Below are 17,916 nucleotides of genomic sequence, written 5' to 3' on the forward strand. Positions count from 1 at the left end.
GAATACTGAAACAAAATTAATTATCATTTCACTGTCGTTTTTCACCAGAACGGTGCCCTTAGAAAAAAAAATCTGCTACGAAACGCATTAATACCCCCCGCAAAGCGATACACGCCTGTAGAAAATGCCATTACCTACTGCCGAATTAGCCTCGTTAGTAACATTTTCTCTCGCAGAGCCATTTTGTCCGCACCATTAGTCACCCTGAACCGGTCCTTCGCTCGCTCCTGACGAGTGAGAACGAACCAGCTCGCACGAGCAGATTACGGATCAATTCTCGTCTATAGGTTAGATGAGGAAATAGTGTGGAACGATGTTTTTCACATCTTGGAAACTTACGACGAAAGTGACTTGATGTCACAAAAGGCTAGCCAGGACACTACTGTCTAGAAGACTAGCCGCCTATCCTCGTATTCTGCGTGAAACCAGTGTACACGCGAAGTTTCACAGAATGTGACAGATGTTGCACAGTGAAAGTAACTATGGCCGCTCGAGTGCTAAGGACTTAAATAGGCCTGCTATTCTGTATTTTAGATCAAATGTCACCCATTTCGGTCTCAGTTTTTTTTTCTTTTTTTTTTTTGACAAAGTTTGTATCCTTTTGAATGATTGTTTCCTTTAAATTTTGTCGCGTGAACTTGAAGCATGTACCCCTCCTCCAATCTGTCACAAATAACATGCTTGTTATGTTTATGCACTGGGAATCCAATAAGTAATTCAAAACATTCTTTTTCTGAAAGCAGGTTGGTTTTATTCAGGATTCCAACATACCATTTTATTCCCATTCTTTTGATTACAGAACTCTATTTTTCAACATAATCTCCGATGAATCCGACAGTCTTATGAGACATTACTGATAGTACCCGTATGCACGCATGGTCGACGTCGGATCCAAAGTTCTTTGCATCAATAACGTCCCCATTACCCACGTACAGCACACCGTGGAGTGGATCCTTCATTGGGGAAAACGCTGGAAGTCAGAAGGTGCGACGTCCGTCTTATGTTAGGCGGCCAGGAACACAGAGCGGGCACACACCTTGGAGTACCCAAACTGGTGGATGGGTGTGTCAGCACTACCAATAGAGACGCCCAGTTGAACAGCAAGGTGTTTCACTGCGATTCTTTGGCCACCTCGAATGACAGTCCGCATGTTCTTACTTTGCAGGAGCCACGGGTCTGTACGGCCGGCTAGACGCAGGAGATCAGGCAGGTTTGCGCAAACTTGTTGTGATGATGACAAACGCCTCACCCAACTTTCGTTCACTGCCAGGTCTCTGCATTCTGAAAATACCAACTATTATCTGTGATTCTCTGATTTTTTGCCAAAAGAAACTCGTTGACAACACTCTGCTTCGAGCTCATCTCCATTGTAGACGGCATCTTGAAGGCTACGAATAGGACCACCACGTGTCGGAATTTCATGGCGCTATAGAGGTTCAAGCGGGTATATTCCACGATGTCCCACAACAACTTCCGCACTTGTTTCAACTGAAATTGGCCGAGGAAAAAAAGTTCATTACCTGTTCAATGTCTCTTGTATATTAACTACGTTTTCAGTTACATTTCATTAAGTGTACTTTTCACAACAATATGAACGAAGAATGTTGTAACGAAAGCTGATGCTTCAGTCGATTTTTTTTTAATCTGCCGTCGAATAAACGCTGTAAGGACTCATCTCAGAGACTGAGACTGTGTTTCCCATTTAGATTCGAAGTTAGACTCTTGCACTTCGTGGACAATATCCGTATCTGTTGAGCTCATATAACCTGTCTCCCCCTCCCCCTTCTTCCCCCTGGAAAAATTTCTTGCACACAGCAAGGTGTACAGGAAAAATTCTGGAGGGTTTGAAAATTGGTTGAAAAGGGTTGTCAGACAAAGTGAGAGGTTTGGGTTGAATATTCGGCCGGGCATACAGTTTCCAAGTGCAAGGACGCTTCAGTGCAGGTGACGTTTCACTCGTTTTTCCTGCTGTTGTGTTATTCCGAAACAAGAGCAGTGCTTTATGAGGATTGTAACTTTTGTCGCCTATTGTGAGGATCCTTTTACGGATGCGATGGCGACAATGGGAGGCGTCGTCTGCCGCTGGTGCATGCGGGCTCCACAGGCGTGGACAATGGGAACGGGAGCAGGCGCGGCGGGCGCTGTTCCAGGTCAGTAGCAGCAGCGAGCAGCGTGCAGGGGAGGGCCGGATCCCCCGCGGTCACCATCACGCAACAAAGCCCACCAGCCTAATGGGCCGCGTGCAATAAAACACCTGCCCTCTACCAGCCGCCGCCACTGCCGCGCATGCACCTCGCGGCGCCTAACTGCGCTATTGTGGCCGCCGTGAAGTAGGCGATGGCGTTACGGTTAATTATATACCTGGACGCCCGCCGCTGCCGCCGCCGGAGGGCCGGGTCACCTCGTCTCGGAAGTTGTCCGCAGCGCCGCCCCCATTGTAGCCGCATGGCAGCCGCAGCCACCGCCGACAATAAAAATAAGAAGTCTAAGCAGCTCACAACAAACGCCTCCCATCGCTCGGGAGGAGGGCGGCAGCCCCACGCTCTCCCCGCCACCGCTGACGCCACCACCCGCACCGCCTCCGACGAACGCAGCGGCGGCGGCTACGCTTCTTTTCTTCCGCGGACTCCTCCGCCTCCACCTGCAACTTCATTACAAAAGCGGGTCTTCCCCGCCGGCGGCGAGGGGGCGTGGCCGGCGGCGCGGCGCGCTGCCAACGAACGCGTCGTCGGTCCCGCCCCGCTGCGTGCTATTGGCCGTGACGTCACGGCGGGGCGCGCTGGTGGGGAGGCCGCGGGTGCAGGCGCGCGCTCGGGCGCAGTGCTCCTCTGGCGCGCGTACAAGGCGCGCGTTTGAGCCATGCCTCGCTCGTAGTGACGCGCCGTGCCAGTGCAGTGACCGACCGTGCGTGGCCAGCTTAGCTCAGCTCGGCCCCTCTCCCGCCGCCGACCGACGCCGCCGTGCGTCCCCGCTGCTACCGTCCGGAGACAACGCAGCCGCCACCACGGAGCTGGATCTGCACCAGAGGGCCACCGGTCACCTCATGAGGTAACTCACCGCGGCTGTCCCTCTCCAAGTGCGCCTGTTTCTGTTACATGTAACCAATAAATAAATACATAGATCTGGCAAGACAAAACTAATTTTGCATAGCGCAATGAGTAAGAAATGAGACAAAGGATTTTTGTTATTTGGGCAACAAAATATGTGACTATAGCTGAAGCAGCGATGGTGTAAAATGCAGACTGGTAGCAGCAGCAGGGAAAGCATGTCCGGTAAAGAGAAATTTGTTAACATCGAATATAAATTTAAATGTTAGAAACCCTTTCCTTATGGCATTTGAATGGACTAGAGCGTTGTACGAAAGTGAAACGTGTACTATAAACAACCCAGGGAAGAAGGGAATCGAAGCTTTAGAAAAGCGATGCTGCAGTAGAATGCATAATATGAGTAGATCGAGTAACTATGAGCAATAAAAATAAATCGGTGGTGTAATGTGAGTAAAGGACAGGATCACATCATAGGACTCATCTTCATGAGTAGAGAAATCATCAGTTTGGTGACTGAGGAAAGTGAAAGGGAGTCAAAATTTTGTAGAGAGTCTAGGGCTTGAAAACATTAAGGTTAAAGGATGTAGGTTGCAGTAGCTGTGCAGAGATGAAAAGGAGAACTTCATCAAACCGTCTTAGATCTGAAGACAACAGCAAGTCTTAAAATACGGACGACTCAAAATCAGTTTCCCTAATACCCAAACATCTAACTTCAGTGGACACTCAAAATCTCAGTTAATGTGCCGGTTATATCTCCGAGCCACATTTCCGTATCCTTCTCCTCAGTCCACTAACTGCGCGTAAAATTCGCAAACACTTCGTTGTAAGTGCATGTTCGGATTTAATCCTTTGACATATTTTACGCGCACCATTGTTTTGGAATTAACGCTGTTGACAGATGACATGTTGACCTCCAGAGCGATGGTAGCTGTAGATGATACATTGTATCATTGAGTGTCCAATTACTCGTTGTGAGCTACTTCAAACTGACATTCCTCTGCCAATTTATGACATATGTAAATTAATCAGATTCATAACAATATGCGAACGAATTTTAACCCGAATCGGTAGAAACATTTCACACCCGGTTGTATTAGTGACTACGATTAGTCAGTAAGTGAGAAATTTATTTTTCCAACCTGTGTAGCTCCGCCGCCTGCCTTCAGAGAGTTATGTGGTTTACTTTACAATAAAGTTCAACAGAAACGAACTTTTGTGCTAGTGTCTGAGCGAAGGAAAGAAATCGCTCTCCTGTTGGACATAATGTAAATGGAAAGATTTATTTCCCTAATTTCGCCGAATTCTGTTAGAGATTAGCTCCCCTTACAAAACCTACAATTATTTAATAATGTAAAATAAGCTGTGAAGTGCTCTAAATATGGGCGTCGTACATGAAACTTGTTTTAAAGAATAAAATCATTGATAATTAGGTTGGCCGTTTCAGAAGATTATTTTCCCAGGAACGGCAACTGATGTATGAAAGTAAAATCCAAGTTACTTTTCTTGTAATTGTTGTTAAAAGCTATTGAAGGGTAACTGTCTAAAAGAGCGAAGAACAATGTACAAGAAACTTATTGACTCAGCCTATGTTTTAGCATGTTTGTAGATCTAGTCGATAAGCTGAGATCGATCTGTATTTTTCTTTAAAGGGAAATGAAGTCAAAACGCTTGACAGATTCACTTGCATGTGACCAAGTTAGTTGCAAAAGAAATTTAACATGTGCTTCCACCAGTAAACGTCATTTTTTTCTTTTATGTGACACAAGAAGATTGACTGCTTTTATAATCTGATTTCACGTGTCGAGGCAGGAACAGTTTTTGTTACGTGGCAACGGCAACTATTCCGATAATCTTTTAATAAATAATGGGCCCATGAACGTCAGTTGTAGCGTTAAAAAAATGGAAATTACTCGTCGAGGATTGCAATCGCAATAGCACTCGAATGAAATAAATTTCTCTCTGCCTGTCTGGAATGAAAGCGGTTACCATAGTGGGCTTATGTGTCTGACGTAAGTTGATTTGAAAACAACGCTTTCAGATGTAGCTCATGCAGACAATATGTCTGAAAAAAAAAAAAAACACTGGACGTTGCTAGCTAAAGGCGGAAATTAAGACTTTTTGTAGCAGTAAATTATGAAGTCATACTGTAACGCGTGACGCTGATGCATTATTTACTTTCCGTGCCAGTTATTTATTTGCTCATTTCCGAAAAAGAATGCAGAATATAATTTACCCTTAAAATTATGATAGAAGTAAAAAGCTTGCACTTAATTATTTTAAAGATTGATTTGTGCCATTACTTTTATTACTCGTGTCAGTGGGCGTGCAGTCGAAAGTGGAGACATTTCTACGACTACTCGCATGTATTTTACGCTGAGAGGAACCGCAGCAGTTATTCCTAAATATATGTCAGGAATTATTCGGAAGATAATCACATCCAGCCGTTATCTAAAATAACCACGCTACTGTGAAAGTGAGAAAGCTTTGTTCATATATAGGTAAAAACGTTTTTCTGTTAATGGATACACATTACGGTCTCCGACATGCTGTCTTGTAACTCTTTAAGCTACATGATGCCTGTCACTCCTCTTTTAATTGTGACCTTTCATCTCTATGATAAATGTAGAAAATAGTTATATAATTATTGATTCCAAAAGTGTACACCAATTACCAATTACAAATAAAGAGAAAAGTCTCTCGATCACAAATCTTATTGCAGATGAATTAAACTCTACACTTTAAATGTAACCTCAGTGTTCTAAATGCATCCCGCTATATTACAAAATTCATTTAACTACGTGTGCACAGCTTGCAGAACCCATATTTACCCTGGATAAAAGAGGTGACAGTAACAGCGTATTGCAGTAACTATTTATAAGATGCTGCTATCCATTACAGAAGAGGATAAGTTCAGCCAAACTAATTGCTTAAGCCGCCCTTCGTTTGGTGACTGCTTGGGCATTCGCAGGTGGCAGTGCAACCAGCTGAAGGCTGACCGTAACGACAGTGTTTCGGGAAGCCGGCGATCCCCTTCCCGTAGCGAGGTGAACTATCGCCAAGGCGCGGCTGCATGCCACTCACACTTCGCTTGTCAGGCGTCTTGTTTCCGGTCGCTACTGCCATTTACACTCGCCAGTGACGAGTAACTAACGTCACTTCGTGCCTCTGGTGTTACGAAATCTGCAGAGTTGCGTCGGACGTGCGCGGAGATCTTCCCTTAGCGTAATGTAGCGTTTTTGGCAACTAACAGTATTATTACGCTTCCGATTCTTGAAGTTAATCTGTGGGATTACCTATTGGTTCGCCATAAGTTTTATTTAGCGCTGTCTTATTCTGCTCAACAAGCAAATGCGGTCAAATGTGACGCAATAATCCTCGTCACTTACCAGATGAAACAAAACGTGTCGTTTGTCGTATTGACTTCGACCAGTTAAGACAACTGCTTTACAAAATAGAATTCGGGATGGAGCTAAGATACATAATGCCCTAAAATCTAGTACATAGTTTTGCCATTCATACACCTATTTCTTCGCTACATTTAATGAAAAACGGGTTTCATGTATAGTTTAATGTCCAGTCTTATTTTGCAAGTTGCACCGTTTAATCTGTTGGACTTCCGCCAGACTAGTTTTTGCGCAGTAGAATTTGCAGCCTTCAGTAAATCACTAATTTTTATTAAACTCTGCAAAAATGCTTGTTTATATTACCATGTGCGTTTCGCTTTATTGACTTCAAACGTCGTCCGTGGCTTGGTATGAAATATATTTACAAACTTTTTGGTTTGATTTCTAAATAAAAAAAATTTTCGTAACAACGCAGAAGTGTTTCATTTCAGATCACTGTCAATATTTGAAATCGATATAAGGAAACGCATATGGTAGTTTAACCACGCATTTTTTAGTAGTTGCGAACGCGGATTAATAATTGTAAATCAACTTCAGAGACTCTGACCGCAGAAATTAAGCATTTACTAATATTAACTTCGTGCCTTCCGTGCAACACTTGCTGTTACCATAATATCTTCCCTTCAGTATCTAGATCCTCGTGCGTTGCACCCTCTCTTAGCAGATATCTGCGTAACAATGCGGCTGGTCATTAACTCGCTGAGGATTTCTAAATGCAGAAATTAACTGAAGACTGTGCAATAATTCTTTGACTAACAGTTAATAGTTACACTGCTCTGTTATCTAAAAATCAGAATTTAAATTCGTTTCATATATCTGTATCTGTATTAGTAATTTATTATACTAAATCCAGCATTAGCATAAACTTAAATGTACATAGATCCTAAGAAAAAGGTATTTCGTATAATACTTTTGTTTGGATGACCTTCTTCCCCAGCAGCTGTTAAATATCAGTATTTCCGTCTTAGGTTCACTGCAGTGTAAGAGTGTTTTTCTCTAGACGCTTTTCAATTTTACTGTTTAAAAGCATCTTCAGTGGTTATTGGGGAAATGTGGTGTACATAATTTGTTTCTACATTTTGTTATTTGTATTTTTAATCTGTAAATAGCAAATTGTAAAAAAATATTATGTATTCCATATTTCCAGAATGACCAAAGAAGATGCTTTGTAAATAAAAGTGTAACGCATCTGGCGAGAAATACTCCTAAATTCTGATAAGCTTAAGACAAGAAAGACGATACTAATTGAGAATTCTCATAATAGTCAGTATTAATGGTTATCCTCCTGGTTCTTGAATTTTCAAATCGGTGGATCAGAACGGAAGGTAACCAAATTTTTTTTTTTCTAAAATGACACGGATATATATAACGTTGTTAAATAGCACGACGGAAGGTTTCAGCAATTTCAGATTATGCACTTGGACGCAACTCTTTATAGCATGCGCAAGAATCAGCCAGCTTTTTAGATGGAGGAAGATACTGAGGGAGTGACGACTGCTAATTAATACACGTACATTAATCGTGCAGACGAACATATGTTCGGTAAAACTGAAATGAGGGAGATGCTTTCACTGTAACGTGGCAGACAAAGCAGCCCGCCTTTATAATAACGGCGAACGTCAGTACGTAAGTTTCAAGAAAACGAACGTGGCAGACGATCCACCTTGCTCGCACGACAACGTGAATACCTTACCCTCTCCTTTCAGGAGGGCAATAATTCTAACACTTGCTCTACGTCTTAAGTGAAATTACCGTTAACGTTGTATTTTGTTGTCTAGAAAATTTTCTCTTCTTTACCCGACTTAAATTGTTCTTATCTTACAGTGCAATATGTTTGAACAACTGGACCAGACTGTTACGGTGTTACAACTTATTGTTATCTGCTTTTACTACATTGTTGCGGTTTCCAAACATGGCACATGATAACAAATCTAAAGTATCGGATCTTCCAATTTGTAAATTTAGCATTTAACTGCTATGGGCGGACACGAACTCTGCAATACAGTTAAGGTTGAGGAATCGTTCTCTAATCCCCCCGCACAAATTCCGCAACTTCCCTTTCAGGTACAAATTCCGCAATTTCCCCTTCAGGTACAAGAGGAAGTACATGTATTTGGGCGGGAGAGGTATCTACCCTTTGTAGAACGACAAGTGGGTGCGAGTGGTTTCATTCTCGTTTTAAATAATTGTTAGAATCTGCTAAGCCTAGCAACAAATTAGTGTACAGTTTGAGAATAGCGCAAACAGACTTATACATTCGTCTAAATAGAGTCGCTTATGATTCTCTACCAAAATCTGCCAAGAAAAAGAATAAAATCGCGCAAAGACAAAATGGCGTAATGAATATATTACACTTTTTGAAGTGTGTTTTGTGCAGGCTCAACTGTTAACGGCATCCAAAAAAAAAAATCTGAATAAGAGTATTTGTAATTCAAGCTCATTATTAAGTATTTTCTTTCCCTAAAACACTTTCTCGTCATTCTTTTGTCGGTTACGGCATTTCAAACAATAATTTAATTTTTTAATTGTAATACGAATATTATTATCCAGCTTAACATATCTACGTACCTACAATATGGCTTGCTGTGGTATTGCCGTGAATGGCCGAGATAAAGTCATAGATCTGATGCAAGTTGTGAAGTTCGTATACGGGTGGTAAACGCAGCATTGGACAAGTTGCAGGGTTCGAGCGTTGAGCAGATAGAAGTTGCGGCGATCGTGTGAGCCGCATAGCTGACATCTGCTGAGAGGTCGTGAAAAGTAGGAGATGGATCGCTCGAAGGAAAGATGTGAACCGTATATCGAATGGAGGAATGGGAAGGAAAGGGAAAAGGTAGGTGGGAAACCAGCGACTTTCAGCCGCACAGTGCATTGTGGAACGCAGTGGCAGAAGTTGAAAATTTGTGCCGTACCGGAACTCCAACACAGGTTTACTACTTCTCATGAGTGACTGCCTTAACCACTTCGACCATCTGGACACGTGCCCTGACCGACCCAAATTACCAACTTACAGCACACTGCAATGTAGCACCCTACTCGCAAATTACTGACTCCTGCAGGAGTTGAGACTACATTAGTGCATCCGCTCTTCAGAAAATGTCCTGGAGCCGTGAGACTATAACAGAAATGTATATATAAAAGATGTGAAGATAGATTTTAAGACAGATTACATGAATGACATGACGGAATAAAAAGTCTGAACAGAAAATGAGGAGTCAAGCGCCATTACTCTTTCGATGTAGTTTTGGAAGTTTGCAACGCCTAAGGACAGTAGTGAAATGCAGGCTGACCAAAAGAGGGTTGGCGATTTTGTAGGAATTGGCTGTTGACCCTGAATGTAAATAAATGCATCATATTACGCATAAACAACTGAATAGATCCAAGACTGTCCGATTACGTCCTCACCGGCACAGGAACTACCGTAAAATACCTAGGAGCAATCATCCGGAGTAATGTACAGTGGAATGATTACATAAAAGAAATAACGGCAAAAATAGGTGACACGCTGAAATTCAGTGAAGTATCTGAAGGAAATGTAATCCACAAAAAAGTGGCTCACAAAACACTGTTCTGGCCGATTCTAGAGTATTCTTCGTGAGCCTGGGACCTTAGTGAACTTGATTATTACATGAGGTAGAGAAGATCCGAAGAAGAGCGGCGCATGTCGTCACAGGGTTGTACAGTCGGTGCAATAGCGTTGCGGAAATGCTCAGCGAACTCCAGTTGCAGACGCTACACGAGAGCCATTGTGCATCAGGGACAGGTACACACACGTACACACACACACACACACACACACACACACACACACACACACACCACACACACACACACACAGACGCAAAGAGTCCAGCAACATAGAACTTCTTCCCACATACCCACATGCGACCCAAGACGAAAAATTGAAGTAATTAGAGAGCACAGAGATTTATCGACGATCATTCTTCCAACGCACCATTCGTGAATATAACAGGAAAGGGAGCAATACTTAATGGTACAGGAAGTTCCCTCCGTCACATACGCTAAGGTGGATTGCGGAGTACGGATGTGGTAATCACGAAAAACGTATCATATGAATATCGAGCCCATTCTCTGGTGAGCAGAGTACAAGACAAGCACTTGGAAAGTTAGCTCAAAGTTATCGCTTCTCTCTCTCTTTGTGTGTGTGTGTGTAAGGACGGAGTGGAACTGAGTAATTGCCATAGCTGCAGCTGTAGCCTGAAGAACAAAAATCTCCGTAGTTAGTAGTCAAAGCATATGGTTACAGACATTCTCCTCGTTTTACACTACGCTTTAGTGCCCCAGTTGTGAGTGTATTTAATTCACTCACCTCCCGCTGTAATGTATCTTAAAGGAATCTACGTCAACATGGCAGTGGAAAGTTAAGTCTCTCATCACCCTCTCAGCGATGTTGAGCAGTGACGCTCAGCTATGGAACGAGAGCAGTCCTTATAAGGGGCAGGTCGGATGGATAATAGATGTGCCGGAGAGGGACGGAGAAGGGGGAAGTGACGCAGTGTGTGTGTGTGTGTGTGTGTGTGTGTGTGTGTGTAGGGTGGTATTTGCGCGAGTTGTGCGGGTAGCATAACGCGGAGGGGCAGCCAGGGGAGCGAGCGACGAGCTAATAAGTCACGCGCCGGGGATTTTGCAGGGAGAGGCAGGCGAGCGCCGATGCCGCTGGGACAACACTCGACGCTGATTGAAATATTTCCTCGTCGGCTGGCACCATTACCGGATGGCGAGGAGCACCTGTTTGGCATCCGGTACTGGGAGCCCCGCGCGAGAAAAGCGATGTCCGCTCGGAAAATTATTTTCCTCTTAAGGTGTTTAATCTTAAAACGTGCTCAAGTTGAGACACAGGAGCGCGGTTATCGAACCGGGAGACATATATGCTTCAGAAATTACCTCTGCGAAGTGGTAGTCAGGCAGTTCTAAAAAAAGAGAGCAATGGAGATCCCTCAATTTTTCTCGACGTCATTGATTAACGGTGTATTTTCCAGCGTTCAGCTGAGTCGTTGTCGAAGGCATCTAACGTTTCCAAGGAATGGGTACTCAGATCGACGAACTGAGTGGGTTTGCAGCCAAAATCGGCAACGCCTGACGAGGAACTTTGAGTAGGAAAAAGAGAAACGAAGAATCATTTACCTGCCTTCCACTGGCCCAATGTTCAGAGCGGAGACGTGGCATCTAGTGTATCTTGCTCCCGTCAATAAAGGTAAAAATATCTTCTGTGTAATGTTGATCGAGATCTGCGAAACCCGGTTGTGTATCTCATTCCGTGTTGATGTGGCGCGTCTCACATGGGTCAGACTACTTGAACTCAAGTAAGACAACCAAGCAAACCAACTGCCGACGAACATTGTCTCGAATATAATCATGAAATAAAATACGACGATGCCGGTACCGTCGCGTAAATGCCTTGTTACTGGGACAGCGGAATTAGGGAGCCTATCGAAATAAAGATGTCGGGAAATTTAATAAATCGAGACAGAGGTTTCAATTTAAACAAGGTTCCGTGTCCGGCACTTGATCTGTCAAAATCTTGCAGGCTGCCTCTTCCAAAAGAGCTGGGATATGCTGAGAAAATTTCACAGAATAACAATGCCGGGTCTGAAAACCGAACAAGCGTCAAACATCGTAGCGTATGCCCGGAGACGGACTCAGTTATAAGCAGCGACGCAACAACAACAGTACTACAAGGTCTAGTTGCAGTTTAGCAGCGAGTACGGCTAACAACACTCCTCGCAGCAGCTGAACAAAACGACTGAGTCGTCCGTCGAAAATTGTTTGCAAAAAAGAAAAGAGTCGAAAGCACACCATTAGGGAACGAAGGATATTAAGAATAACACCATTTATTTCTGCAGGAAGGTAGAACGGATAAAAGTGTGGATTAGAAAGACATACAGCGCTGCTGTGATCACTTCTTTTCAACGATCAATGACCAAAAGACCAACAAGATCTGCAGTTTCGTAAGTCTCTACATAGCAGAGATGAGATGCTTCGAACTATAAGAGAAAGGTTTGACAGATTACTTACACGGAAAGTCTCAGCAGTGACATGCACACACTGGCAGGGAAGAAAATTTAGCTACTGAGTACGAAATTGATTTTTAGAATCGGAGGTGCGGATGCTGTAGATAGAAGCTCATCTACAATTAACATATACGATATCCCCCGAAAATCGATGTTGGGAGTGTAACTAATAACAAATTATTTCAGCTTACAGACGTATTTTTGTGGATATATTCTACAGACCCGGAGTGTTCCGCACATTTATTTTCATTCTCAATTGAATTTTTTACTATAAATTTACCGTCTGCCTCTAAAGAGTCGTTTAGAATTGACGGAGTACATCGAAAAAGTTCACAGAATGGCAGCACGTTTTGTATTACCGCGAAATATGGGAGAGAGTGTCACAGAAATGATAAAGGATTTGGGCTGGAAATCATTAAAAGAAAGGCGTTTTTCGTTGCGACGGAATCTTCTCACGAAATTCCAATCACCAACTTTCTCCTCCCAATGCGAAAATATTTTGTTGACACCCATATACATAGAGCGGAACGATCACCACGATAAAATAAGGGAAATCAGAGCTCGCACGGAAAGATATAGGTGTTTATTCTTTCCGCGCGCTGTGCGAGATTGGAAGAATAGAGTATTGTGAAGGTGGTTCGATGAACCCTCTGCCAGGCACTTAAATGTGATTTGCAGAGTATCCATGTAGATGCAGATGTAGATGTGTAAGAGTATTTAACGAAAAGCAGAGATTATGAATGAATACACCGCTACTTACGTACGCAACGCAGCCACAAAAAATAACAGCACATTGCCAATTTAGGTCACGAAGGAAATTAAAATTGTGAAGCACGGACAGTAAATAACGAAAAAACCGTTGTAATCTTCGACAGGTAAATTATCGGCGTTTACGCAATGGAATTACCACAGTTTTAACTGTGTATATATAGGTTCTTTCATTTCGTTTTTGAATTGAACAATGGAAAGGTGTAAGAGACAGAATCTTGAAGAAGTAAGTACACACAGCCGCAGACTTCTAGTTTCGCAATCATTAGTGGGTGCCAACTGAAATTACTTGTTCTCCATGACATGCATACAAGGTGAAACGTCCCCTTTGAACAATTTATATATGACTGTGCTTAAACTGACACACAATATTTTGTTAGCGCAACGCAATCTGACCTTCAAAATTCCCTACAAAAGAATGGCCCTGACTAACATTAAACTATACCTTTCACAAATCACTTACCTCACAAAAATATTCGCTGCTCAAGCTACTGCAATACAGCGAGCGCCACTACTGCCAGCTAAATAAAAGATTCAAACTATGGAAGGCACTAACTACTGATAGGGATAGTTAGCAAATGAAAGATATTAATAGAGAACAAACAATGTATTTACCTTGATATCATCATATATAAATATAGCAGTTCATGGCAAATTACAAAACTCCGCCATCTCTCTCCCCACATCCACCACTGCTGGCGGCTCACCTCCAACTGGGCAACGCTACGCGCTGTTCACATTCAGCTGCCTAACACTGCAATGGCGAGTATTACAACAATGCAAAGCAGCCACAGACTGCACACAGCACAGCCAGTGATTTTCATACAGAGGTGGCGTTACCAATAAAAAAACCTAAACAGCCTACTTACAAAGGTATGCACAGTCACAGATAGTTCACATGCTTAAATGACGGGTAAAGTGAAGAGTAACTTTCACTGCAGGTGACTTAGGTGAGAGATTTTAGAGTTATGTCTGTGATGTTGTAGATGACGAGAAGGAAGGGAGAGTCTGAAATCCACCATAGAGACTATTCCGCAGAGCTTAGTGAGCTCGCCTGACAAGTGGATGACACGTGCCCTCACTCCACCACACATTGCGAAGGGGATTGGAGTTTAATCAGGTACACTGGGATACAGTTTGTGCATCAGCAGCTGTACACCACCGCTCCTTATCCCCTCGTCAGACATAAGCGAATGGTGAAAATTCTTGCCACCACCAGGATACAAGCCGAATGCCTCACGATAGAATATCATCGCACTAATAATGGTTCACAGCCGAGGCTGTTGCACTTGATTAAAAATTCTTCTGAATAGGTGAAAGTAAGAATTAACGAATTATGTATCAAAGCAAAACAAAGAGTGTAATAATACGCCAACGTTATTAATGAGCATTGGGGTGTGCGCTTGGAATGGGTGATTCCCAGTCGGAGAAGTTTGGGGTGGGGGGGGGGGGTGTCTGCCACTCTTGACACAGAGAATGAAAATATTGTCGTTCACATGCCATTAACAACATCGCAGTAACTTGTCCGACCGAAAGCCTTTCCTGCTGCTGCTGCGTTACTGCCAATTTTGGCGGAAATTAATTTAGAGAATCAACTGTTTCTGTCTACACACTACTGCGTTGCCAAATAAACGCTGAAATTATTTCTATTAAGAGAGATTCGGACTTGTACAGAGACATGTAGACAATAATTTTTCAATTCTCATTTTGCGAATGGGACTGGACGGGAATAACTACACTCCACCGTGTACACCACAGTGGCTTGCGGTGTATGTACGTATGTACTCGTAGACTTCAATAAGGACTACACGCTGCAATGCTTTTTCAAAAGCATCCTACTGTGTCCAAAGTGATCGTGAGAATATGCTTTGAACTGAAATGGTGTTGTTTTGTTTGAAAGTTAAAATATTCCTTTGTCATTATGAAGTAAACGAATAGCTTCACCACCATTTCATCTGCGACTCGAGTGGGCGAGATCCTACAACCACAGGATACGTGAAGAGTAACCTCAGCAATTTATACTGAAGGTGGCGAAGAACTAGTCCCTAGTACATACGGTAAATGATGCGTTAATTCCTAATTTTCATATTGGTTTGACGTGATTTGATGGATAACGGGTTGAAGAACACCCTGACGGTAACGTATATAAAGGAGAAAGGTTTGCAATGACGTCACTATTTGTGAACAGCAGTTCATAAAATGTCAGATTGAACAAGTAACAAGACGTGTCATCACACAATCTCTCCAGTCACGTTACGTCTGTATTGCAATATACACTCGTTTGCGTAATATATATTTAGATGTCAAAGAAGGAATAGTTCGATAAGTAAATTGTGTGCGTACACAAGAAACAATGAATTTGAGGTAAAACATATATATTTTACAGAAGAAAGGAAACACTAAAAGAAAAAGAGTGTGCTAAGGAATGTACATAGAACTCACACCACAGATAATAGGGAAAAGCTTGCGGCATAAAAAAGCCTCAAAGTACAAACTAGTACAAACCAAGCAAAATTTTAAGAACTGACACTACAGTCTAATACTTGGTCGACAACGTTCTACCACTCTGTGCGTCTCTGTTACTTTTATTTAAGAAATGAAATTCTGTACATTAATGACGCAGGCTGATGTTTAACACTGGCCGAAAGTTGGAAACATTTCGAATGGAATCCAGTAAACGGGTGTGAGAATTAAAAATCCACATTTTGCTGGAATTGATTCACAAATCTTTTTCTGAAGTAGATGAAGAATAGACGAAGAATGTATCACTCTTGCGAAATTCTGTGGTCACTATAAATCAAGCACCAAGAAAACACCGTGAGAGCGAGGGAACCACGTGCAAGATTAAATATGAGTATTAGCTGCAGTATGTTTTCCACGAAGAACGTCCTTACTATATCTACGAGTATATTAAAATTCAGATTAACGTCGCAAATGGTGAAATGTATGGAAATCTCACTTAGATTTACTGCCGCTGCCGCTTTGTTTTTCCCAGCTTGATTCCGGAAGAGTGGCCGACACTTTTACTACACCTGTTAACCGTATTTGTCATCTGCATCTATTCGCCGGCTCCACCTTATGGAAGGATGCTAGATATCATAATTAAAGAGAAATAAAGCGTACAGGAGACAGACATAGCGTTTTTGAGATGAACTGCACAGTATATCAGAATGAAAAGGAACTAAACATGGGATTCGGCATATTGGCCGTGATCCTTTGAAAGAAACCTTTCCTGGAGCCGCCTTAAGTGATTTACGGAAATCGTGCAAAACACAGATCTGCTTGGACGGGCGACTTCCTTGAGCCCGAAGGCTTATAGAATAAAATAAGTAGTTCACTTCGAAATGACCACATCCTACTTCCAATGAGGTATACGTCATAAATTCCAATCAAAATGATGAAGGTTATGTGGACGACCAAGGATTAGATGAAAAGAGCAACACTGAGTAAAAAGTCAGCTACAAATTTTAATACACGATGAACGAAGGAGAGAAATCAGTGAAGTAACTACCACGGCTGCTTAGGATGAAGGCACAGACTACCTATTCTCTTAATATTCCACTGGTGCTCAAGGAGACGTAGTAAGTGCCATAGCTGCGGTGTATCGCGTAAGTGGAAAGGTTTGTAGGGGCTTAGTGTTAAGATCACTTTTTTTGAAATAACGAGATTACGGGAAAGAAAGAATCACATGTGACATATGTTTCACAAGCTGGAATGTAGCTGTTTTCCAATCAGCCAAAAGCTGTCCTCCGAACAGGAAACTAGTCCTTAACAGGGAGGTTCAACGATGAGATGTTGCTCTGGGGGAATTACATTGTAGCAGGCCGTTCGTCACCGTAGGAAAAACGAAACGGACGACTAAGAATATTTTTACCTGTGAAAGCATTCCCTTTCGTTGAACATGACAAAATCCGAAAGACAATGAATGCACTGCAAACGTATGAAGCATGGTTCAACGTCTGTTTATTGCTCCAGAATCTTGGACACAAATAAAGCTGCGATGGACGATCCATTATTAATCGATAACAGAATCTATGTCCATTGTAGACACAGCCAAATTCTCAGCACTGTTTTGTTGATATATTTTACGCTGCGTTATATCTGCTACAGTGTTGCTTGACACATGCATAGCGTCAAATTGTTGAATTTTTGTCGTAGAGTTGGTTGATAAGTACATGTCCCTATGCTTACTGTTGATTTTATTTCCGTCAGAAATGTTAGTTCGGATTCGGATGGTAATTTGACTTTCACGATAGTGGACCGTACATAATGAATACCATAATTAAAAGAAATACGGTATTCTTATATAGCTGTAGTCATATGTTGCATAACTCTGTATGACCCATTCACAACAGAAGGACTTTCAGATATCAAAACCACTTTTTTCGCGTTACGCTTTTTAACCTCTTTTCACACTCTCTTTCTATCATTTTCCCTTCTTTACATATCTCTCATCACACCAGACTCACTATTAAAAGGTGTACAAAGACATTGTGCTATACGTATTTCATTTTTATATACGTGCCTGAGCACTGATAAAAATCGAACACACCAAATTTCGAAAAAAAGTTGATGGGTAGAGTCAATCTTCCTAGCAACTCCTGCTGATGTAGGTTTTTACAGTAAGTAAACATAATGCTTATCGTCGATCAAGATAAATTTACT

At 42.3% G+C, this 17,916-nt stretch overlaps 1 protein-coding gene across 1 annotated transcript in view; it reads left to right on the forward strand.

Annotated features, from left to right (window-relative positions):
* The first annotated feature begins 2,053 nt into the window (after positions 1-2,053).
* Positions 2,054-17,916, forward strand: part of LOC126456194 (transcription factor SOX-3-like) — a 270,067-nt gene continuing 254,204 nt past the window's right edge. The window contains exons 1-2 of the mRNA XM_050091947.1: positions 2,054-2,150; positions 2,391-3,048. Coding sequence (XP_049947904.1) covers positions 2,054-2,150; positions 2,391-3,048 — 755 coding nt within the window. The remainder of the gene's footprint in view (positions 2,151-2,390; positions 3,049-17,916) is intronic.

Source organism: Schistocerca serialis, chromosome 2, assembly GCF_023864345.2.
Source record: "Schistocerca serialis cubense isolate TAMUIC-IGC-003099 chromosome 2, iqSchSeri2.2, whole genome shotgun sequence".
NCBI lineage: Eukaryota > Metazoa > Arthropoda > Insecta > Orthoptera > Acrididae > Schistocerca > Schistocerca serialis.